General features: G+C 39.7%; 1 protein-coding gene across 3 annotated transcripts in view; it reads right to left on the bottom strand.

Moving 5' to 3' along the window:
- Nucleotides 1–26,078, bottom strand: part of phip (PHIP subunit of CUL4-Ring ligase complex) — a 76,867-nt gene that overhangs the window by 20,228 nt on the left and 30,561 nt on the right. For all 3 annotated transcript variants that reach the window (XM_088625335.1, XM_088625336.1, XM_088625338.1), the window contains 17 exons: nt 25,548–25,682; nt 24,862–24,990; nt 22,963–23,188; nt 21,837–21,974; nt 21,059–21,242; nt 19,619–19,724; nt 18,045–18,185; nt 14,698–14,780; nt 14,310–14,529; nt 13,490–13,609; nt 12,643–12,750; nt 11,969–12,093; nt 11,260–11,342; nt 9,473–9,584; nt 4,332–4,393; nt 1,080–1,235; nt 91–211 (listed from right to left, as the gene is read on the bottom strand). In XM_088625335.1, coding sequence (XP_088481461.1) covers nt 91–211; nt 1,080–1,235; nt 4,332–4,393; nt 9,473–9,584; nt 11,260–11,342; nt 11,969–12,093; nt 12,643–12,750; nt 13,490–13,609; nt 14,310–14,529; nt 14,698–14,780; nt 18,045–18,185; nt 19,619–19,724; nt 21,059–21,242; nt 21,837–21,974; nt 22,963–23,188; nt 24,862–24,990; nt 25,548–25,682 — 2,249 coding nt within the window. The remainder of the gene's footprint in view (nt 1–90; nt 212–1,079; nt 1,236–4,331; nt 4,394–9,472; nt 9,585–11,259; nt 11,343–11,968; nt 12,094–12,642; nt 12,751–13,489; nt 13,610–14,309; nt 14,530–14,697; nt 14,781–18,044; nt 18,186–19,618; nt 19,725–21,058; nt 21,243–21,836; nt 21,975–22,962; nt 23,189–24,861; nt 24,991–25,547; nt 25,683–26,078) is intronic.

The raw sequence follows: 26,078 nt of genomic DNA, 5'->3' as shown, positions 1-26,078 counted from the left end.
ACCAACTTCAATCATATGCACTAAAATTCCAAACAAAAATGCTAGATAAGACACAAGTGCTTCTGTAAAACAAAATGAAACTGAGTTTACCTGTAAAACCTGTTCTCTAATCTCTGTTTAATCGTACTGAGGTCAGTTAGATAGGCAACAACAGTGCAATATGTCGGATAAGCATGAAGATCCACAGGGAATACAAAGGGAGCAGCAATATCTAAAACAGAGGAAAAAAATGAAACAATTATACTATTTTAAGAGCACAGCTGAAATAAACAAAATGCACATCTTGTATGAATAACTTCAATAATATATTCATGAATTTTAATGTTAGTTAAAATGTCCTAGAGGTGGTATACAAAAGCCTTGTTGAGAGCACCCTGGCATTTAACAGGACAGTTTGGTATGGAAACCTGAGGTTGAAAAGCAAAGCCAAACTGTCCAGGATTATGAAAATTGGGGGAAAACTAATTGGGAAACAGCAGTCCAAGCTCAGCGATTTATATCAGAATACAGTTCTCAGAATGGCCAGGAACATCACAGCTGATTCCACACACCCACTCCCTTCTCAATTCATAACGCTCCCATCAGGAAGACGGTATAGGGTGCCAAATTCAAATAAAAACCATAAGAAGTCTTTTGTCCCCTCTGCAACAGAACTACTCAATGAATGTAAGCAAATGTAGTACCCCCACCACCAATTTATTTATCGATTTATTTATGTATCACATACTGCTGTGATGTCATGTGATTGTATGTGACTCTTATGTTTTGCTGGTGTGTTTTGTACTTCTGTGGGAGAAGCCAAAGACAAATTTCCACAGCAGTGGACAATAAAGTACCTATCTGTTAAATACAAAATCTCCCCATTGTTAAACACGCAGGACTTCACTCAACAACTTTGAGGGCCTCCATGTGATAAAGATACAAGGGCCTCTACATTCAGCACATTTACCAAAACGACAGTTCACAAAATTACAGGTGAACAGCTGCTTTTAAGAAGCAGGAGTTCCTCAGGGTGCTGAGGTGTGGAAGTGAGAGCCGGACAGCCCCGATGAAGGCTGGGAGCAGTCGCGGAGGCGTACCTAGAGTCATGAGCTGGTTGATGCCGGCGATGATCCGCTCGCACTCCTCGTCCCTGGTGCGGGAGCCCCACTCGCCCTCCAGGGGGACATACAGCAGCTGCCGGTGCTCCTCCTCGGTGAGAGGCACGCTGAGGCCCAGCTCCTCCGGGAACACAGCTGGGGAAAACCATGCGTGCCGTTACTCTGTGCTCAACGGGCTCCAGGCCTCGCAAGGCAAAACTAGGCTTCTGGCGGGTTTTTTTTACTTTGAAAAAATCTACTTGAGCTGAATATTACCTAGCAGGAAGAGCTTTTTATTCTTTTAAAACAAAATGATTTCTTTTCTTTCTCTATTTTGAAAGCCTAAGAGTTGACCACAAACTTCCACCAGTAACACGCAATGTTGAGATTTGGACCTTTTTACAGTTGTGCAAAACCCATCCATCCAAACCTCCCTCCCACCGGTTCTTCCAACCAAGGGCAGTGGGGGAGCCGGAGGCTATCCTGGCAAGCAACAGGCGCAAGGCAGGATACACCCTGGATGGGACACCATCCGTTGTAAGGCAGACACACCATCCGTTGTAAGGCAGACACACACACTCACGCCGGGGCCAATTTGTCCGGAAGCCAAATTAACCTACAAGTATGCTTTAGACTGTAGTAGGAAACCAGAGCCTTGCAAATTCCAATTAAAACAATCTAGCATCAACAAATATGATTCAACAATAAAGACTGAAAAAAATGGAAAAAAAACCCACTGGTAAGCAGTATACATTACTATTATTAAACATTCAATAGGAGGTCACATAAGGGGTGTGGGAGTCAAACACACAGGTACTATTACAGCAGGATGATATGTGCAGACTTACTGTCATAGCTGCCAAACAGATTTTGCACCTCTACATGCATTAAGTACTTAAGCGGTCATAGCCATAGTCAGACAATAAAACAAGACAGCTGCAAAAGCAACAATTTTAATTACTTGTGGTTTAGGTGAGAGATATTTTCCATCATTTTCATAGTTTAAAGAACCGAGAACAAGATGTCACACATGAAGATGATCAATACCTTCTTGCGAATTGGCCGCTTTTTAAAAACCACATTTAAAAAAGGTCTCCTGAGTGGTCCAGCTTATACCGGTGTTCACCAAGAGCGCAGAGTGAGTCAAACACTCCAGACACTACTAGTTTAAATCTGGGCCGTATCTGGGAATAAGACACTTGGTTCCAACTTTTTAAAAGGCCCAATGCAAAAATGTACATGCCTAGAAATAAACAAAACAGCAGCAACTAGAGCACTGTTGTACTTTTTATTCCCAGGTACTTGGAATAACCTCCATGCCAAGTGTGTGTGCAACTTCATCTTAACAAAACACATCGAATGACAAAGTATTGCCTGAGGCAAATTGCATGATACAAAAGCATGAATAACTAGCTTTCCCCATTCTAAATACTCCACCTTTAACCCTAAGCTTACCCTGTTTAATTATATATGCTCAATCTGGAGTTACTATGTACTTACAGTACTATGGATACTATTACAGTACTATGGATTCCTACGAATACATACAATGAATTGCTTTAGAAATCTAAAGCAATTCACTGTATATATTCGCAGGAATCCATAGTACTGTAATGACTTTTAATTTATCTAAAGTTAACTCAGAATACACTGATAAACTGACATCCTTTAAAAACCACTCAATTATAAAATTGGTTAGTTTGCCTATTATACTCTCTTACTTGCTGTATGATCATCACCACTGCTGTACAAGAAAAAGCTGTTGCAAAAATAACGTTTACTTCACAAACACGGCCTGCAATTTTCCATCCTGCTGGTCTCCTATAGTTGTAAGCAAAGACATCTCAAATGCTTGTTAAAGGAACTGCTAGTTCATTTATTTGTGTCTATTTAAGGTACTCCTCTCAGTGCAAGCATCCTTGTTTATAAGCACTGCATGTTTAATGTGACAGATCTTAAGCGAGGCACTGCACAGTCTTGACATTTCTCCCTCATTTACATGGAACCTGTGTTGTTACTTTATTTATTTCAGAGGTTTCACTGGAGACAGATAGAGTGACTTTTCGAAAAACAACTGCATGATTTAGTTAGTGCAGATTCATGAATATGTATCTTTTGTCTGAACATCTATAGGTAAACATATGACTGTGTCTAGTCCTGACAGAAAACCTGTAGATGACAATGCGCTGTTCCCTCTCACGCCATGTCCCCCAAAAGAATAATGAGCCCCTACAATCATATCATCCTTTTGCACTAAATTTGTATCCGAATGCAAATGTCCTGTGGATATAATTGATTTCTTATTCATTTGGGCATTTTGTTCCTAAGAATTGGGTTAGTGAATATGTATTCACTATTGGAATACATTATTAAACACATTTTAGCCTTTTTAGCACTGAAAAAAAATGAAGAGAAAAAATCAGGTTGGATATGGACCAAAACAGAGCATTCCAAGAGGAATTGTTCGACCATATTTTAAGATAAATTGTGCCTGGCTCAATTTAATCTACAAAAGGGATTGAGTGTCTATTTGACAATTTGAAGGCACGTTTGTTTGATCCCTGAGGTACATCAACCACACCGTACCATCGGTATAATCAATACTACATCACTACTTCCATTAGGACAGGCACTTTTGAAATACTGTGGTAAAAGTTAACAATTTTTTTCATTTTCAGTTCAAACAGTAACAGTAGCTTTTCCCTAAAAGGAATCCAGCATATAATATGCAATACGTTTTGCCATGTTAACAAAAATATATGATTACACACTGTATTTAGAGGTTTTCTGAAGTTCACTACATTATTATATCCTAAAAACCAACAAGAATCTTATCCCCAACAGTGAGCCTTCAATAATAAATGGCAAAAAGAAATGCATTTATCTGGAATACAGGTATTTGTCTTCTTTGCATCTTTCTACTTATTATATTATCTATATCTGCTTTTCTTAGTTCTATTTATTTTCTGATCAGTAAGCTCAGTTCCTAAGTATTATGTCTGTGCTAAAAGAAGAGTTTTTGTTTGTTAGAACATTAAATGCATATCAGCTTCTCTCAGTAGTTCTTCAGCTTAACATGGCATTAACTTTTAAAAACCAATTATGAAACGAAACAACAATCTTTAGAGATACTTGCATCAAAAACGAGAAAATGAATTTCACGGAAAGAATCTCATCTTGAACCAGCTCCTGCGAGCCACCAAAACAGCAGTTCTATTTAGGTTTACAATTCGGAGGGGGCACTCCACTTACCATCATTAGGAATGATCTCCATGTCCCAGGGGCTCATCTTCTCTGTGTCACCATTATCCCAACTAGAAGGAAGATTAAAATTGTTAATGGATCATGAAGAAGTCATTGAGTCTCACTGCCAAAGGAACAGCTGCAAAGATTCAGTACCATGTTTCTCCCTAATTGCTGCACTAGGTAATCTCTGTATGTATTTTCCACAGATGGGGGAGGACAGAGAAACGGAGAAACCTCTTCTAAGAATAAAAGCAGGTGACAGTGAAGAAACACCAAAGCCCTCTAAAGGAATATATTAGCGTCTTCACGTTTTATTAATGCCTTTCTGTACTTTTTGGGAGGCTCTCTTCAGCAAGTATACTTTTAATAGCGTTTCACACTTCCCAGGTGCCGGGTTACACTTCAGGAACACAATTTTCACTTTTTGGTATAAAGATTGCTTCTGTTTATTTATGGTGTGATCACAAAAGAGTTACCAACGCCATGACTATTACTGTTATCATACTTATTTTTCCTCCTTCTCCAAGCTGGGGTGAAGCCCCCCAAGAGAATTTGCAGGGGTACTACACACCACAAAGTACAAGAAGTGAAAACGCCTCCATGTTTTAACAGAGCTAATATTTTCATGATACCTATTCAGGGTCTGTTGACAGTTAATCGGCTACAAGAGCAGAAAATCAAGAAATATACAGTAGGTGATGTTTGTAGCCACTGGATTGTGCGATATCAAGCTCCCCCTCTCCTCTAACAATACCGGCCCCAGCACAAACAGCAGAGTGAGGCATCGGTGACTCTAACATGCCACCCAGTTTGCCATTTCAAAGGCCACTCTGAACCCGTTCAACTTCTGCAGCCCTCAGCCAACTTTACTCGGCGTATCCAAGTCACAATGTGCTTATGACACAGCCTAAAATAAAAAAAGAATGTCTGCATGGTCGGCACATTAATTCTCAGCAGGAACCACAACAACGAGGCGTTGAGGTAAATGGAGATGAAACAGGAGAGACAAACAATGAACAAAGGATGACAATTTAAGTGCACAAAAAAGCAAAAACTTTTTTAAAAAAGCATTTATATAGAAAATAAGCCCTTTACCATGCATATAAAAAGGTGTGCTTTGAAACGGTACAGTTTGAGACCAGATCACAGTCGCTTGCACCTTCCAGAAAGCTGATTTGGAAGGAGCTAGAGATCAAGAGAAGTAAAATGGTACAGGACAGACGTGGAATCAGAGGAGAATGGTGTAGTGAATAGTGAAAACACAAACACAGCATGCCAGATGGTTTAACAAATAAATGAGGAAAAATAAATAAAAAACACTTTATAATTTTAAATATATTAATAAAAATTATTTGTTAATAAAAAATCTGATTCAAGTTAAAGAAAAGGTGAACTGCAAGCACAGGTAAGGATTTTAGAAAGACGAGAGGAAACGGAACACAGCAGTGGGGAGTAAAATAATAAAAGGTTCTTTCAGTATTGAAACATCAAATGAACATTAAAGGATGAAGTAAAATGCATCTGAGACAAAAAGGGGAAACCTCTAGACGATAAAAGGGAAATGCTGATGTACTAAATGAGTATTTCACTCAGGTGTTCACTAAATAAGAAGTTAACAAGATGCCGCAGGCAGTGGAAGGACAAAGTTCTGTACTAAACAGTTTTTAACGCAGAGTAAGCTAAAGCTTTCTCAGGTAATACAAGCAGTCAAGATTAATAATTCTCCAGGGGACAATGATATCCTATTACTATACTTAAGAAAAGGAGATGTTACTCATAAACCATTGACAAACCTCTTTCAAGATTCGCTCAAGATAGGGGTAGGAATATTTAGGGGCCAGAGAATGGCTAATGCAGTGCCCATCCATAAAAACGGTGATAAAACCAAATAAAGAAACTGTAATGGACACATACAGAGCGTACAATTCTTTGTATTTATATTTTCACAAGGCTTTTGATAATGTACCTCATAAAAGATTTACACTCAAATTACTGGCGGTAGTAATTCTGGGAAATGTACGTGTTCGGAATTGGTTAGTGGAGAGAAAACATGGAGCACAGCTAATCGTCTACATTTTGGTATAATTCGCAAACTACTAAAGTTTGCAAATTATACCAAAATAGGAAACTTAGCAAACACAACAGAAGCAGCAAATAGCATTCAAAAGATTTAGGGGAAACGCATTGCAGATGACCTTGATTGTATATTACTGTAAGTGCAGAATATTACCATGCATGCAGGTAGCAAATAAAACTAGAGATACAAAATGGCAAACACTGAGCTTGAAAGGCTACTCATGAAAAAGACTTAGGTCATCGTATGCATTAAGACAATGTGGGTAAGCAATAAAAAAGCAAATAAAAAGTTAGGATATACACTACAGTTAAAAGCATACAATGTAAATTATGGAATGTTACACTTAAATTGTACTATCATGTATAAAAAAGAAATGACAAAAGAGATATGGATGCTATGGAAACAGATACATTCCGTGGCTTAAAGGAATGTCCCACACAGACAAGATAAAGGAGCCGAACTTGACCTTCTGAACAGACAACGATGGACCAGATCCAAACAGTCCAAGTCCTCCAAGGCAGTGACAAAACCACCCCAGTGGACGACTTCAGAAAAACAGTGAAACACAAACCAGGGAACATGAGAGGAAACTATGTGGAACCATATTTAAAACCAAGAGCGGGATTTCAGTACTGAGAGGGATGTTGGAATATGGAACGGGATACAAAGCCATGTTGTTTAAGCCAATACCTTGGCTTCTTTCAAAAAAAGGCTGGAGGAGATCCTCGGATTAATTAGCGACTAAACACCAAACGAGCTCGATAGGCCAAGTGGCCTCCTCTGGTTTGTGACCTCTTATGTGCAGCAGGACTGATTTGGCTCAGATTCAGATGAGTCCTAATTAGACCCCTGTAAGTCCCCTCCTGTGCTGGGTCGATCCCTCCCACGACGAGTGTAACCCACAACACAAACTGAAACACGTATTAATATGGCTCAACTCAAGTTTAACATCAGAAAAGCAAAAATAAAATACAGTCATACGCACAATTAAAAGGAAGGACTGATTTCAGTCGTTTTCACAGGAATATAAAACTAAGCACCCCCCCATCACCTACTTTTTGATCTGACTGGGTTAAACAGCGTGTACGGTTGTACAGTATAAATAGCATGTCGGTGCCTGCTATTACAAGCTTTACAGCTCAATTGCAGGGTATATCTATTTCTCCAGCTGCCTTCTGGCCTGGTTTCTCCCTCCCCAAGATGAGCTCACTTCCAGGTAAGTGCTTTGTTTGCCTGTTCAGAACAGGAACTTGGATTACTTTTAAAATGACCCTTTCATTCAAACCGCAGTTCCCAAATTACCAGACTAAGTGTGGTTCATCAACAACGCAGTATCTGAAAATGGGTCTAAAACCTGCCAGTGCAGTTTTCAGTCAAAATAAAGATGCACTGAAAAAATGCATATCTTTGTCTTTATTTACAGACAACTTACTGGCATTCACACCCCAGGTAAGAAGCCCTCTATTTCTTTATACTTGAACACTTTCACACAGTGGTGCCAGCAATAATATGTACATTATTAGTTACATCAAGTACCACAGCATATATACTTTCTTAAGAACATCAGAAAGATGGGGAACTAGAGGAGGCCATCTGGCCCATTACACTACATGTTACAGTATGTCACTTCACAATGCAAGTCATCTGTTAAGAGTATAAGCTGCATTAAGGAGCTTATAGGCTTCTCACCTATATAGAAAAGTGTAAATATATTGAAATCTTTACACTGTTTCACAAATTTGGTTCCATTTCAGACCAGAACAGGACAGCCATACTCTACCTATCTTTGTAATGAGGTACCAGAAAATAAATGACCAGATAATGGTACATGCACAGTAAAAATTGTAGGAACCCATTAATTCATTAATTTTCAAGACTAAAATAATGTATACTTTGTACTGTATGTTCTTGTGCTAAATGGAGAATTATGATTAGCTAAAAAAGTAGCAGCATCTGTTCTCACTTACATACTTAAACCTAAATGTGATTACAGAAAAACAAGTCTGTGTTCTTTTTTTACTACACTGTAAGTCTTATAGTTTGAAAAGTCTTCATACAATTGAAACTGGTCCTTGCCCCAGCAAATAAAACTAAGAATGCACACTCATACACACCACTGACTTTGTTGCTTATACCAGGGGCACTGGGTTCATTAAATACAAGACTTCAGGTCTGACTAACTACCACAGCCGACTGGCTTTTCTGGAGACGCTGATCCTAAAGGGAAAAGGCTCAACTTCAGATTTCTGTGTAGAGTGATTTGAATCAAGGGCTTCATGACGGAAAAATCAACAACATTGTGCAAAAACGATAGCACAAAAAATACATTTAATGTCTGTCCAGTGCATGTGTTGAGTTTTAGGGTACTGCGTGTACTTTAGAATGCATGCTGTGCCAGTGAAGCTTGCCAAGTCATTAGAAAAATCTTATGATGAAAGAAAATAGGCATTTTTGTTTTAATACTACAGTAACTACTCATTAAACAAACAATAAACCAATCACTAGAGAATCTGATATTAAAATTACACACATTTCTGTGACACGATCCAACACCTTCATCAAATCTAAACATAATTCAATAATCATCATGGCATCTGTCAGATTTGCACTCATCAGCATAACTGAATTTGATAAAACAAACAGCCCATACATGGAGGAGTGTTAATTACATGAAATGTCAAAAATGATCCAAAATAAATATGTAAGCATATTATCGAAAAAAGAAAACAGTCAATGGTAAGGCTAAGCAACAGAGGTCTATAAAACACCAAAACATAAAATTACAAACTAGTGCTGTAAAAAGTAAAAAGTGAAAGTAACAGGTAGTCTTTTTCATAAAAAGTAAATTTTGTGCAAAACAATTGAATGAAGTCTACCGTTTTATAAAGTGCTGCACAGCATAAAAAGGACAATGTTTTCATACAATATTTTTCTGTCACCACTTAAAATACAAACCATTAACAACTGCTTTAAGTTAAAAAAAATATCTTAAGAGTTTCTGAAGTCTTCCTTTTAAAATTGGATGCACACAATGTTAAAGGCTAGGAAAGGGAGTAAAGCAACTACTCACCAGACATTGTAGCACTGAAATAGGCTGTCAGGATACTGGGTCTGAAACGGCTCTTGGCTTTCAATTGTTCCAAACCACCAGGCATCATCAATAACAGAGCGGAAACGATCACCTATGTGTTGATATAAAACACTTAAAGTCAAACAGACAAAAATTCACTTCGAGGCAGCTGCCTAAAACCTGCACCACATACACACATAAAACCAACAAGCTCAATATCTAGGCTATCCCTTGAATCTGATCTGAAGAATGAAAAATCTCACTTAATATGTCCTCATATCTTTATCATCGGCTGCTAGAAAAAGCAAAGACAACTCATTCTAGCAAAGCCTCTGAACTGTACACAATTGTTTTTCTTAAGACCACTCCAAAAATACACCATCTGGCAGCCAGTAGCTCCAATAAAAACAAGTTCCTTGGAAGAAAATTAAACTCAAGGGATCTGTCATTGGTAACTGTGCTTGCATTTGCTGAGAGAGAACACTAATTGTATTTTATGGAAATAGAGGATTTAAATCAGTTTTAATATCTGAAAGACCTACCATTCTTTAACGTTTCTTTTTATAATTAATCTTATAGTGAGATTAAACAGAGACAGCTGCAATTGAAGCAGAAAGAAAATTGACAAAGTGATAATACAGTAAATGTGTCATTTAAAGAAACAATGAGCTAGTCTGCTGCAGTGAAGGACACTTGCCTTTGTTTTACTTATGCAATGTTTGTGTCAGTGTTTTTCACCCTCACATATTACTAGAATAAATCTTTATATACTGTTTAAAAAATGTAGCATTTTAACATTTTCCACTATTCTAATTTCAGTCTGTAGACTGACCTTGAACACAAAAAACACTACTTTATTACTCTGGTATCAGTTAAGGATCAGAGCACCTTCACATTGGTTTGGGTAAATTAGAAAAGAGTGTCTGTCAGATACAGAGAAGTAGAAGAGTCCTGCTGGCAATGAGGAAAAAAAAACACATTAACCTTGTTTTAAGGTTTGCTATAATGCTGAGTTAAGCACAAGTGCAATACTATTACTAACTGTCCCTGCATTTTCCACACAGCATTTAAAAAATAAAAGACTGCACATACTATTTCAAATTAAACATTTTTAAAAAATGTGTTTAGTGAAAATACCTTTTCCCCCCCACACCTTTGTCTAATCTTCATAAAACTTGTCCCTTTAAGCAGGTGCTTTGTTTTGACAGAGTTTTCGCATACCACCATCTATCTGAATAACACTTAAAATTTAATTTCAAAATTTATGGTGCATTATGTGTTGGGTATATATTATGTGTAGGTGATGAGTCTCTGGTCTTGGGATAAAAATAAATGAGAGAACAGCTCATTGGGCAACTTTTGAGCCTGACACTCTCCAAGGCAGACCGGTCACCAATGGTGCAGATGTACTTTTTTGGGAGCTGGAGCTCATTGCAACTCGAAATAAAAGTGTGCAGAAGAACATTTGTGAATATGAGTATTGATGTTTCGTATCTTGTGTGTGAGTTTTAATGTGTTAATCTTTTAATCTTCTTAGGCCTCATTTTTTCTAAACAAAAACACCATACTGGTGAACCTAGATCAGTATTCCTTGTTTAGTGTTTTATTATTTAACATTCACAAGTTGCTAATACAGTACTCAACCTGGTGTCAGGATTAACTAATAACACCCCCTTATCTGTTACATTCCTAATGTAGCAAAAACAACTATAAAACACCATCACTCACAATTCATCACTCTGATAGCCTAGAGAGAAAAGATTTAGCAGAACTGAGTAAGGACTTACCTATACTCCACTGCCTGTTTCGTGCATCATCAAACTGCTGTCTGAGAACTAGGAAATCTATCACATCAGGCATGTCATGGTACCTACAAATATAAAACCTGATTATAAAATGTGTGTAAAAACAAAAAAAAAATGCACTTGAACTATTCTTCAGTCAGTACATTTAATTTTTAAAACCCTAAGCACCAAAACCTTTGGCAAACCAAACACAGCACAGCTGTCAAGTTAACATCTAAACTCACTTCACATGGTAAGGATCTAAAGAAAAGTAACTTGTTCAAATTCTAATTACTCATTCCCCACAAGGCTGAAAATATCTTTGACTCATTCTTTTATTTTTTTAATTAATCTAAGTGATGGAAAGCCTTCACAAATCTACATATGCAGGGAAAACCAACTATTAAGTTTCTTTCTCTTTCTCATTTCGTGCTCGAAACTAGTCAATCATTACAAGCTACACCGGAATAAAAGTAAGGAGACATCGCAGACCTCTGGACCTCATACAATAATCTTTTTCTGCTAAAGCTGCATCCCACAATACAGCAAAGAGTACCAATTGTTTAACTTGACACATTCCAGGAAATGAGAATTTGTTTTACTGCTGGTTTTCAAAAGCAGTGCTTCTATATCAGTTAAGATTGTAAGGCTAAAGAATAATCCAGTTAAGACAAGACTCCATTTCTGCATTTTTGTAACAGAATGGACTTACTTCATCGAGAAAGATCCTCCAGTTAGTTTGCCAGTATCTGGGTCAAGGAAAGCCAGTTTGAGACAGCAGAGGGTGGGTAGCCCTACATCGTATTTAATCCCAACTATCTTCATCAGCTCCTGCTCCTGTTAGGAAACAGACCTCTTAGTTTAATATTCAGCGGCTTTTTTAAATGAGGATCTGCAGTGGGCTTCAATGCCATGCATTTCTATTGTGGGATATTATTCACAATAAGATGAAAACATCTTTAATCACATCTGCAACTACAGCTCAATTACTTCTCTGATTTCCTGTTCTTCAGTCTTAAACATTACACTCTAGCAGGTGGTTTTTGCAGATTTATTTAACTCTTTTCACTTTCTCTCATACTCTCTCTATCTAACTTTATTAATTGCACTTGGAAAATTTACTAACATATTACAAAAAAACTTTATTAGGCAAAGAATGTATTTTTTGCCAGTATAAAAAAATCTGTTAATCTTGAGAGGAAAACCAAGTCTACAAAATAATTTGGAAAATTTTAAACAAAAGGTTTTCACTACTAATGCCATTCTTTTTCGTTTCCCTAATTAACATATTCTTCATGTAAAATGAAAAATAAGTAGTTTATATTTTCCAATGAGAGGTGTGTCTATGTACAAAACTGAAAAGTATTTTTTGGAAAATAAAATTACCCTCAGCTCCATCTTGTGCCAGGGCTGCTTTTTAGGGTTTATACTGAAAATCTTGTTTTTCTTGGCCATTTCCACATAGGCTTCATGGCCCTGGCGGAAGTAGTACACCTAGACAAAAAAATAAACTACTGCAGTCAGCAGGAAGAGAATAAAAAGATTTCAATGCAAAACAGATGAGCTGTCATCTCCTTTAGGAAAAAGTGTAGTGAATCATTAAAATAATTTGGGATTATTAAATATTTAACAACATGTGGGAAAGACTCTAGCCAAAGCGATTTACCCCCTGACAACGATAATTAAGGGAGTTCCCTCAATAAGATGGATCACTTTATTGGCCATGTACAATTTCTTGCATTAGGAATTCGTCTTTTTCGCATACCCCAACTTGCTCTCCGTGAGACACAGACAGGGAGAGAAGCTTGGGGTCAGAGCACAGGTCAGCCATTGTACAGCACCCCTGGAGCAGTTGGGGTTAAGGGCCTTGCTCAGGGGCCCAACGGAGTAGGATTCGCGGGATTTGAACCGGCAAACCTTCCAGCCACAGGCGCAAATCCTTAGCCACAGTGCCACCACTCCGTAAGAAGTAAGGATTCTGCTTACTGTCCAGCCATTTGTATTACAGTAACCTACAGAGCATAGACCTATAATGGGGATGCTCTCTTAGTGTAAACCACTTTAATAAGTAATACCTTCCCTGTCCCTTTCAGGAGGATGTTCCATGTTCACACCTGCTCACCTCCCAGCCGCAAAACTAAGGAGGAATCTGAATTGGCCTTTCCAAAATTGAGAAGAAAAAAAAAAGTCTACCTGGAAAACTTGAATAGAAATCACACAGTGATGACGCTACCTCATCGCCCATCTGTGGAATGAAAGGGCACCTCCGGGGCACAGTGTCTGTGATCCAGGCAGAAGGCAGCCATTCCTCCAATGTCAGGCCCTGCTCCTGGAAGTCCTCCACAGGCACCCTCTGTGTCGAAACACAGCGAGAGAGCCGAGACATCATCAGGATGAATCACATTGTGAAAAAGACAGCAAGCATCTGGCTGAAGGACTGAAGGAAAAGCTCTCTTTAGATGTTTTGTCCTAAAACCTCAGCCAGCTGGACTGTCCAAGAGCCAAACAGTTCAGAATGATCAGAGCTGTAAATGTAAGCGATATCTTGGGAAAAGGATAAAGTTTAGACACTGTTTTATGTTCTTGTAAGTAATTAATTGTATGGAAAACAGATGTATTTGCCAGGAAAACCTAAGTATCTGCATCAATTTCAGTTTCAAGGAGACATACTAAACTTAGTTCTATTGAAGGATGAACTACGGTCTATAATTCATTTGATGTTTTCCACAAATTCGGTGTTAGCATTATTCTTTTCTGAAGGCCATAAATGTCGGCAAGTTGTAAAACGGAAGAAAAATTATTTCCTCATGCATAGCATCCATAAAGTAAACTGCATGCCCTGTGACTTACTGCTTTTTATCTGTAATTTATTTCAGTCTTGTTAGAAAGAAAGTGTCAGTAAAAGTGAACTTGTGTTAAATCCTTTGAGAATACGTACCTTGGACATGTACATATGTTTCTATAATCTAATCTCATCATAATTCTGGCCCCGTCAGTGTGAATAATGATGTCTCGTTTTAAAAACAGCAGTACATTAACACAAAATTCCTCACTTTCATCCTTCTTTCTTTTGGCTTCTTTTTCTTTGGTAGTGCTCCGTCCTTGTCGCGCTTTTCATTCTTCCTCTCTTTTTTGTTCTCTTTCTCCTTCTTCTTGTCCCCATCCTCCTCTGAACTGCTTGTGTTCTTCTTTTTGTGGCGCACGGTTTTCTTTGGTGGCTGCAGGTTGATGCCAGCGTCGGCTGTCCAGTCGGAGTAATCACTGGAGTAGTCGCTGGAACACAAGAGTCAACATGCCTTAACTGGCACGGACCGTGACGCACCATTTACATACGGCCTTTGCTGTATCATTGAGCCCCTGTGACAAATAACAGGCTGTTGAGCCGCGGTTTAAGTTCTAAATCTGTTTAATTCAAACTGGCGGATGCTTAAACGCACCAACCTTGAGCTGCTGCTGTCATCAGGCCAGGCCTTTCCTTCTTCGTCTGAAGTGTCCCCGTTCACAGGACGAGCATCTCCTTCCCCCTGAAACAGAGACATGATGTACGTGGAGCTCACTCGACATGATCTAAACGTAAATACTAGTAACACAAAACATGGGATTAAGGGACAGCCACTGGATCCCCGAACCGCTTTGAACTTTTATTTCAATACAGAAAACAAGCTACATTCTGTGTTTTTAATTTCCTAGCCATGATATGAATTCCCACGGGAAGGCCGGACAAGTGGATGAAAGAGCTCTGTGAGTCAGGCCCAGGCCTGCCTGCCAGAGACTCCAGGACCTTCAGTGCTCATCTACGAATGGAAATTGAAGATTTAAGATTTAAATTAAATTAAATTTAGATTTAAGACTTGTTGTGTTAGCGATTTTATCATTAAATTTCCTCCTGTTTGAGAATCAAGCTCCAAACGGAAGTGCTTCACAAACAACTGTCCTAATTGCTTGCAAAGATGAGTTCATGACAGGCACTTCTCATTATCAGATCTTTAGCTGGGTAAGAAAATGGTTCCTATCGTTTCAATTTAGACTGCTGTCCTCCCAGTCATGCCTTCCCAAGCTACGGTATGTGAGGAAAATCCAATACCCCCAAGAACACGCTATATTCATTCTGTACCGAAGGGCACGTCAACCCAACGGAGTTCTTAAAAATCAACAATGAAACATGACCCAGGAGATACAAATAGAAACTAAGGAAACATGAATTTAAAACTGAGAACACGAGCACATCTTCTCACAAAGAGCTCTGGAAGTATGAAGCAAGTTACCCAGCTCTTGCTCTGTTCCACAAACAACAAGATGGGATGCTCAGATCAAATAGCTACTAGCAACCAAACATGGGCTGAAGTTAGCAACATTTCCTGTGTTATTAATTCTACAATGGAGCACTTATTATCTGTGGCCGTGTCTGGTAATTCAGTAATTCCTATAAGTGGCACACCTTCAGCTGATCTGCAAGATGGCTGAAAAAAAGACTTATGTCTAACTAATATGAGGGGACATTTTATTATTTTGGTCTTATACACAGGTGAGTGTGTTGGGTATGCTTGCCACCAGCTCGGAAAGATAAATCCTGTCTGACTGTTGGTGTCTGCTCTCAGGAGGTCTGTGGTCAATTGCTAATTACAACTGCTATCACCTAATGGGCTGCACTTTTTTTGTACCACAGCCATAGTAAACTGAAAAATACATCCCCCAAACTAAATCAGTGCTTCATCACAAATGGGTATTCTGAACTGAATTCAATGTTTTTGTTTGTAATGAATCATTTGGAATGAATTCCTACAGTAGACAGTAATATTAGAAAACTTGTATTAACAGCACTAAACAATAAAAGTCACATCTCTGGCCTGTTACTGAACCCTAACTCTCATCCTGGTGGCCCACAAACCTGCTGAATTTTTATTTCTGCCAAACTCGTGTGTTGCACAATTGAACTATTCCATCAGTCAAATAAAATCCCAAAACACAGAAAAGAAAAATAACCTTACATTCCAATCAAGCAACTAGATAGCTCAGTAACGGTTCTTAAGAAATTAAGAAAAAAAAATAGAAAAAACAGGGAAAAAAAATGGGATGCACTAATGAAAGTGCAGCAGACGTTGATGTAGCAGTGTTTATGAGTTTGAAGAATATGGGTAAACACAGGCCAGTATATTTAATTTTGGATTCAAATAGTTTGCTTATAACAAGGCAATAATTGAGATATCATGATTGTGGCAACCTGCAATACTCAGTAATTAAGTAATGGTGCTATCTTAACAAATTTGGCACATGAAAACATTGAATTGGAATCCAAGCCTATATTCTTGAAAGAAAAAGAAAAATTATTAAGGTTAACAGCTATTTGCAGCACTTTGGACTGAATACTATAAACTCATGATATATTTTGAAAGAAAAACCTCCCTAGTCTGTGTGTCTCATGGAGAGCAAGCTGGGGTATGCTAAAAGACAAATTCCTAATGCAAGAAATTGTATACGGCTAATAAAGTGATCTTAAGATTCAGTGTTATATGTTGAATATTAGCCAGTTGTCAGATGGAAAATGTGTTCAGCTGGGAACCGCCAATGTATAGAAATCTCCTTAAATTTGAATTTACTCTCGCTTATCCTTATCCATCTTTACAGAAAACACTATACCCACTAATATTATATTATATTATTATATTCGCACCTGTCAGTCTCCATTAGCTAGGTTTCAGAACCCCTATAATAATCATAGTTATCTGCTAATGCAGTTGGTTTTTCCATTCATGTGGTCCTTTGCAGGATACAGGCCAAATGCCCAAGAGGATCACAGATTTGGGTGTGGTCTTTAAATAGTTTGCACAGCCTCTGAAATTGCTCTGCAAGGATTTTGGGCTTCCTTTATAACTGCCATTCATATCTATGTGAACCAACACCACAGGGCTCTCAGTCAGTCTGGTAATGATTCACACTACCTTGGCTCTTTGAAGGCATCCTACAGTTGTAGATTCAGAGCTCATTGGCTTATCTGCGGCAGTTCTCAGGGTACAGACCCCAACAACTTCCATCTTTCTAGTTTTGGGACTGGTAGAGTTTCTTGTAGATGAGACAGACAAGTCTGCGTGGCTTTGCAATATCTGAGGCTTCATTTACCACAGCACTAACAGGGCGACTTAAATGCTGTTCTCTATATCTTCCAAATGCCGACTTGCAGATTGTCCCATCTTATTGCAGATAAGACCTTCGCTGGTGCCACTGACTACTCGGATCCAGCCAATCTGCCAATCCTGTTCTTGCCTGTTAATATTCAACTTGGTTTTGTCACTGCAGCGAGAAACAAAGCCATGCTCTGGAATTTTACCCTGACAGAAAAATCAGGATTTTTTGTCTTAAAGATGTACCAAATGAAACTTCGATTAGGTAGGACACAATGAAGATATAAGCTGAACAAAAGCTCCTATTAATAAACTGCTTATATAGATTGTAACTGAGGGTGGCATGGTGGCACAGTGATTAGCATCACAAAGAGGTCAATTCCAGATCCAGGGTGCTATCTGTGTGGTCTATACATCTTCCCTGTGCTTGCGTGAATTTCCCCCTGGTGCTCTGGTTTCCTCCCACAGGCCCATGATACACTGGTAGGTTAACTGGCTTCTGTGAACGTTAGTCCTGGTGTGAGTGTGTACGTGTCTGTGTTTCCTCTGCAATGGGCCGGTGTCTTTACCCTGCTTCTTGCCAGGATAGGCCCTGTCTCCCCCCATGGCCCTGAATTTCATAAAACAGTTAAAAACGTATGGAAGAACCGAAGGCGCCAAGTCCGGTACCTCTGAAGAGCTGTTCTCCTCCTCGGCCGTGTCCGCCTGCCTTCCAGTCTCTTCCACGGTTGCTCTGGTATGGTAGTTGTGCTGGTTCGGCTGCGGTCTCCTTCCTTCCCCTCCCTCGCCGGCCGGCTCCTGGACATGGTGCTAGAAAGGAGGAGGAGCAGCTTACTGAAACTGCAACATGACCTCTCTCAGCAGCAAGGATAACAATGGGTTACTCAACTCAAGAGACCATCGCATGCACAAACTGGAGCGGCCGGGTAAAAAAAAAACTCCACCACTCAATTTCTGCCGATCTCAATGTCTCCTAGTTCTCCCTACACCCCCTCTCTCCTCTCTCTCAGGGGCGGGGCGTTGGCTCTGTGGCTAAGGATCTGCACCTGTGGCTGGAAGGTTGCTGGTTTGTATCCTGTGGCCAGCAGAGGACTCCTACTCCGTCGGGCCCCTGAGCAAGGCCCATAACCCCAACTGCTCCACGGGGCACCGTATAAATGGCTGACCCTGCGCTCTGACCCCAAGCTTCTCTCCCTGTCTGTGTATCTGTGTGTCTCATGGAGAGCAAGTTGGGGTATGCGAAAAGACAAATTCCTAATATAAGAAATTGTATATGGCCAATAAAGTGATCTCATCTTTCCTTAACTCCCCTCTCTTTTCTGCCACTTCCTGAGCCGACTCATTCTCCACTCACTCCTCCGTTACACAATGAACCATCTACAGAATTCAGCACTGCTCAGTGTCCCATCATGTTTCAGCCATGTATAGGCAGCAAAATACACGCTGTATTGCACAAGTGCTCTTATATCTCTTACAATAATATCTCTTATTTAGTGCTAATCTAGAATACTGTACAATCAACAGAGTGTTTACACAAGCGCAAGTGTTTAATTCTTTGAATGCACATTATACCTGCTAGGCAAATAACTTGGGGGGACTTCAGAGTGACTCGGGCAGGTAAATCTTCCAAAGTGCTTGTTAAACTCGTCCGCCTTGATATCATCAGACAGTTCGGTCTGTGCTTAGTAATCGGCCGACAGTGATTGGGGTACCCCTGGCAGGGTGTTGAGGTAATCGGGGTGTCCTCTGCTTGGCCCTTACAACTTGCTAAGCACACTACACTGTGGCTTGCTCGTCATGTTTAGTCATATTTTTTCGAAAATCTAACAGATCAATGTTAAAAAGATAACCAGTTCTCCCATTCCGCCTAAATTAAATTTTGATTCCTAAAGAGGGAAATGTTTTCCCACATTAAGAACCAGAAAACATCAGGACAATTTTCATTCTGACGGACGTCATGCTGAGAAATTCATTTCTGCTTTATTAAAAACAAAGCTGGGCTGCTGGTCTTAACAAGGAAATTTAGCTGTAGCTGAATTCTACTTGAAGAACTAGGTCATCATTCCCTCTGCATTTCTGACAGGTACAGTATTTAAGCTTGGTTAAAGGCTGCTGGTGCCTGGATTCACAATGTGAATTTGGTCAAAGGAAGCCCAGAAGAGAAAGGCCTATGATGCAGCCAAAGCCAAAGCCCCATGGTGCATCATTAGGGAGGAAAGAGACACGGTATGAGAAGGATTTACCTTGGCCTCCCTCTGAATCTGACTTGGCAGTGCTCTCTTCTTCTTCTCCGATTTGTAAATGCGGATCTCCTCTTCCCCTTTGGCAGTCCTCCATTTTTCCTGCTTACTGTAAATAAAAATATTAAAAACAGCTTCAACTCTCACTTTTTTTATTTTGCGCCGTTACATTTTGAGGGCAAAAAAAATATATAAGAGAAGAAGAAATCACACGTAACATTGATGATAGCCCCCGGTCACAATCAAAATAACCATAAAAAAAATACAAGGCAAAAACGTGGCTTTGAAATGGAGGCAAGAGCAGTGAGCAGTGTTACCACCTTGCAGTTTCATCTGTAGGGCGTGACCGGTCAGTTCTGGAGACTCAGCCTCCTGCTACAAGCTGTGCTGGCAGACTAGCAGGCACCACTTCTCACACTGGACCTGAATTTTCAACACCTGTGCTACAGCAGAGCGACCAGGGACCCCGAGCTGCAGCAGGTCCTGTCCTCTGGACAAGATGTTCGAGGCCTTGACTACTAAGTCATTATAGTATAACAAAGCCTCCTTAAAGTTTCCTCCTCGATTCAACTGGTGAAGCAGTTTCTCACTTCTCCTCCTGCACTGTTGGACAGTTGGGCTGTTGGCAAACAGTGGCTGCTGTGTGTCACCCAGCGGTGGATGATGTGGGTCCCCTTTTACAGTATATGTAAAGTGCTTTGGGGTCCTTTGGGATGAAAACTACTATAATGCAAATGCAAGAAATGAATTTCATTAAAATCGCAACGTTGAATAACAATATACCCACAGAACTAAATTATTTCACATAAATATAATTAAGGTTCACTTTGTTTAGCTTCTGAACAAATTCTAAACAGAAATGGGCTGGTTGAAAATCAGATTTTAGAAATGTTATGTCTCTTGGCTAAATAATCAAGTAATAGAATATTGACATTTACTGGAAAAACGAATATTGTATAAATAGATGGTATAAAGTTGCTCCAACAGGCTAAAACCCATGCCAAGTTTGCTGAGGAATTGCAATAGCAGCTTTTTTTAAAATTGTGCAATGGATTCTTCTGGCCACAAGCGTGATGCTGCAAAAACTTCCGAACTCCAACATTCGTGAAGGAGTAGAAACTAACATTACATGAAATAATTGCAATTTTCCACTTACTTCATACTAGCCACCACAGTTTTATTACTTCTGTTATTTCATCCATCTCTTAAGCGATCTTATGGGCGATCCACGCCTTTCACATATTTTTACTTGCACTACATAGATACACAAACAATCATTTTTGTCCCTCCAGAATACGGCTGCAACGGTCCAAATCCAGTGGTCCATGACTTGATTTGCTCCACTATGAAGTACACACACAGAAAAGTCCTAAGCAATATTCAGCGGCAGGCATTTTCCGGAACGGTTTTTCTGAATAGATCCCCTGCCGGGCGCTACGGTACCTGGCTATTGCGGGAGGTAACTCCGGCACCAGCACTCGGCGGCTCCAGGCCACGAGGTCCCTTTCGGTGGCGATCTCACTCCTGGGCGCGTTGCTGTGCATCTGCCGTACCCCCTCAATCTGCCCACTGCGCCGCAGCCCCACGTTGGGAGGGGAGTGTACCTCTGAGGTAGAGCCCACAGAGCCTGATGGGACACAAGAGCGCAGAATCCTCAGCGCTAGTATGAGGGATGCTTGGAAACAAAGACAATGCCTGCATTTATTGTTTGATAGGCTAACTCTTCAGCAATTGTTTTAGACTGTTAACGCCAGGTTTAGACTGGGTTTACTCATTTCTTTTTAGAACACTTTAAATAATTCTTAAAGAAAAAAATAAACAGCATCTGCAACTTTATAGTCTTTTTTTTTTAATTGGAACAATGACTGACTTGGTTCCCTTCAAAACCCAGCACTGGGATGATTTACTCCGTGTAAATAGTCTCTGCTGGTGGTTCTCAAGAAAGAAACCACCTCCAGGAAAGAGGGGATAACAGTCTCCAAGGAATATCCCTGCTATTTAAAGAAAATAAGCTCACAAGCTTATCACTAGAGCGCCCCAAAGATCGTCTCGGAGGTTAAGATTATTGTTGGCTTTTTCGTTATTTACATATATGATTAAGCACCACCTCAAACTGCTCCATTTTCTTCTGGTTTCCTACACATCATCACTGTACTTTCTAATCCTCTGGAACTACCATGTAACACAGTAGGTAGATTAAAGAAACAAACAGATTCTGCACCTCTGTTTCCTCTGTTCAAGCTGCTGCTTCCTGCGTCCCCAGACAGCCTTTGATCCTGCTCCTGCTGCAGCCGTTGAATCATAGTGTCCAGGGGACTAGATCCGTCATTAACCTGCTGACTGAGAACTTGATTTAAACCTGCAAGGCAAATAATTGTCTTCTTGAGACAGATTTCAGAACTGGGAAACTGTGTTTACCCTAGCAGCAGGACCGCTCTGGTTCAAATTAGATTAAATAGAGTAAGTATGAAACTCTTAGGGTAAGCACGAAAAAAAGACCTGAAAGCAGAACATGGAGAAACCAACCCTTTAAACATTCCCTAAAAGTCATTTGTGTCAACTGAAAACCTACAAAGCTAATTATTCTGGGAAAAACTATACATCATGTTAAATACTAGCACCTAAATTCTTCCTGAATCCCCTGAAGTTAATTTAATCAGACAGGTTAGCTGAGAACAAATTCTTGTTCTCATTCTTGAACTTATTTGCAATGATGACTAAACCACAAAATAGTTCAGGTGGGTAGCTGTGTCAGCATGTGTAGTTTGCAAAGGAACGAGTAAAAGGTTTATTCCGAAAGACGTTTCGGCTGTGCAGCCTTCTTCGGGTGTGTCAGGTGTGTCAACACACACCTGAAGAAGGCTTCACAGCCGAAACGTTGTGTTTTCTCTCTTCTCTTTTCAGCATGGAATAAACCTATTACTTGTTCCTTTGTAAACCATAAAATGCATATCATCAAGAGATAAAAGCTGCAGAAAACTTTAATTCAAAGCTCAAAAAGAAATAATGAATTGTATGAAACAAGCTCAACCTAAACTGATAGCTCTTCCAAAAGAGCAGTTCAGACCCTCGAAGCCTATTGTATATACAATTGTATATACAGGTAACTAACAACAGCAGGTTTACATATAACAATTAGGATGAAAAAAGGTTGTTTTAAAATAACATGCCAAAAAACACTACTAAGAGAAAAAGCAAACGTATGAGTGATTATTATTTCCACCAGCGATTTTGCTTTCTTTATAACAATTTCCTGAACAAGAGCGGCATTGCTGTATTAAGGCCCCCCTCCCTCTTTCCTCGCGCAACGGCCTGTGCCCAGAACCGAGACGAGTGCAGTCTCCCACCTGAGGAGGTCATGCCCATCTGCGGAATGAGCTGCTCGTCTCGGCAGTTCTCCCGCCCGGGGACCAGCCTCTGGAATCTCGCAGGGTGTGGGTTGCCATCCACGTCCACCAGGAACGGGGGAGGCATTAAATGCGGGGCCTGCTGGGTCTGCTCATCCAGGACGTAGTTGTTAGCGTCACGGATCAGGGGCCGGTAGTCCGTGTGGAAGAACATTTGATCTGCGATCTGGAACACGGAAAGGGAGCAAACTTACGGCCAAGTGTGCAAAACCCCCTCAATACGCCGAACTCGGAAAGCCAAGAGAAAAAACTGTCTTGAGTGAATGACAGGGTGGATGTCATTGCTGTGACCCAGAGATAAAACACATGGAATATTTCATAAACATGCTCGGTTAACAATGAAACAAATTCAGAAAGGTTTTCCCATCTGCATATTTTAAAAAAGTTCCAATATTGCATTTTAACCTTAGGCTCTGTACGTTTCCACACCGAAGTGGGGTACACTGTACTATTACAAAAATGAATATGCATCACGAAATGTACAGTAGCACATTTTCTCTTTATCCAATAGGACTGATTTTCTTTTTTATGTTTGTATCTTTCACAACAGCGGACATACTCATTCTAGTTTCGGTACTCCTATATGTTGGTGACACCTTACATTCCTAGACCACTGGTGACAGGTCAAATTATTAATTTTAGCAGTTAGCAGTTTCAGAGTACAGTTGAGCATGACAGTAATTAACCCACATCTGTGGTTTTCCTCCCTGTAAGACCAGGGTGCTTTGCTCAGAAACCTCCAAGAATAACATGGCAGGAGAAAGCTGTAATTATGTTCATTTGCTTTCTGCTTCACCATCATCCCAATCAGCTTCCAGCACCACACACTTCGCAAATGCATATGAGAGTAAGGAACAATCATAGAAAGGAGAAGTGAAATAAAATCTTAATACTCAAGTATTAATATTTTGCTTTCTGTATAACCATTCCAGAGACATATTACTGTATCAAGGCTTTTCTCTATCAAAACCTTTTTTCCCCCCCAACTGTTTTTTAGATGAAAAATTAACAACAGAAATGTTACATGGGAAACAAAATATTTATTGTATTTTTACTACATGAAATCATCTGGGTGCAAACAAGTGAGAAAATGAGCATATGCACCTATTCTTTAATAGTCAACAGAAAGAAAAAAAAGTACTAACTCAGTCAAACTTACCCAAGAAGCCAACATTATTATCACTGTCGAATTCAAACAACTGACTGTGGACTAACTTTTAATTTATTTCCACAGATATAAAAAAATCAAGATATTCACATGCCACTCCCAATGCGATTCCACATCTTTGAACTTCTGACACATCTTCTACAATTCTACATCTGTCCTGAAGTTCTGACCAGAACCTCTTTCAGTTGTCTTTGACCATCTTCCCATCTACAGCTTTCTGTTTATAAGACAAATGTGCTGGAACTTCCTTCCATCGCTGAGAGCACCACTATGAACAATTCTCACTTCATGTTCTTTGGCATTCAGTTTAAACCATTCTGTCACAGAGAAGCAGAGGTGAGGAAGATCTCAAAAAAACCCAGCAACTCACAAACTCTCTGCGGAGGTGTGAGAGAAAAGCGTTTTGTATACAAGCATGCATTCTGTTAGAGCCTTGTGTTCTGGAAATTTCGCAACTCTGAACTAGCCTTTTCTGTTTATCTTATCTGAAAATTTCCATCACCTTCAGGCATAAACTTGGTTTTACTAAGGAATTCACATCTATCGGCAGCATCATTTCTTGGACACCCATAAGATACCTGTTAGTTAGCAAAGTCTGACCACACAGGAGGCACAGGGTCAGGCACTTCAATGAGTCATTCAGAACAGGAGTAGACAAAAAGATTTGCTACCTTGTCATACTTGCTGCTGGAGCCAAAGCCAAAAATGAGGAGGTGCCCATGAGAGTCGGTGCAGGCAAAATGTTGTCCATCTGGAGAGCACTTACAGTCAAACACTGCGCCGTGACCCTGGCCCTCGATCTGACAAGCAGCAACAAGCACAGGGTTTCCTCAGACAAGGCAGGCTATACAGAATGCATCTTCCACAGAATCGGCTTCAGAAAGAAGTTAAACTTTCAATGTTTACTCTTATAACACATGTAATTAAAGAAAGAAGCAAGAAGTTTTGAATTTTGGGATTTAAAACAAAACAGTTTGAAATATATTTCCTTAAAATTGTTGAAGCCTTGTTATCATGTGGAACCAAGTTATCAACAATTTAATTATCATCACTGTTACAAGCATACAAATGATCATTCTAAGAGAATGATTTTGCCAACTATCAGTTCTGAAATACTTCTAAAATTCAAAATAGTCGAATATAAGTTTGAGTTACAACTCCACTAAAGAATGACTCAAGGAAACAGTTACCATAGAGATTTATGACAGATAGAAACTAATTAAAACAACAAGAAAAAGAGCATACTTTACTGTAGGTCTCAGCCTGAAATAATCAAAAAAGGGGTTTTATTTGTCAGGTAAAATTTTTCAGGATTATATCAAGAAACTGAAAAGCAGTGAAAAAGTTTTCCAGTTACCATATTGAAGTAGGAGCGAATTTTGACTCCTCTTACAAGGTCCCATACTATGGCATTCCCATCATGTCCTGCGGAAAAGAGCACTCTGGGATCAAACGGATGAGGTTCGAGTACAAAAACTTCATCTTCGTGTCCCTGTAAAACAACATACAGTCCATTGAAAAAACACTGAAGAGTGTTCCCACGTTTATTTCTCTTATTACCATTGATGCCTGCGTCTCATTCTTAATTCCGTTCTCCCGCTGCAAACTCTGGGGCTATTAACCAGAAAGTAAGAAAGCTTCAAGCCTAAGCGGAGCTCTACAATTTAGACATCCCAAGTCTACAGATGCCAGGTGGGCAGGTTAGAGGAGCCTATCTGTCTTTTCTCACTCTATACCTGTGGCTGCAGGAGTCGCTGCTGTCAGCCGAGACTCAGACAACTGGCAAATCTAAACTGAGGCACACTCTCATTCCCCATTACACATTCTCTTTACTTATGAGTACTAATGAGCTCGTAAAATGAGAAATACACACACACACCTATTTTTG

Source organism: Lepisosteus platostomus, chromosome 3 (assembly GCF_059453375.1).
Source record: "Lepisosteus platostomus isolate fLepPlt1 chromosome 3, fLepPlt1.hap1, whole genome shotgun sequence".
In the NCBI taxonomy this organism is placed as follows: domain Eukaryota; kingdom Metazoa; phylum Chordata; class Actinopteri; order Semionotiformes; family Lepisosteidae; genus Lepisosteus; species Lepisosteus platostomus.
The sequence above is the reverse complement of the archived record's forward strand: the minus strand, read 5'-3'. Positions and strand labels throughout refer to the sequence as shown.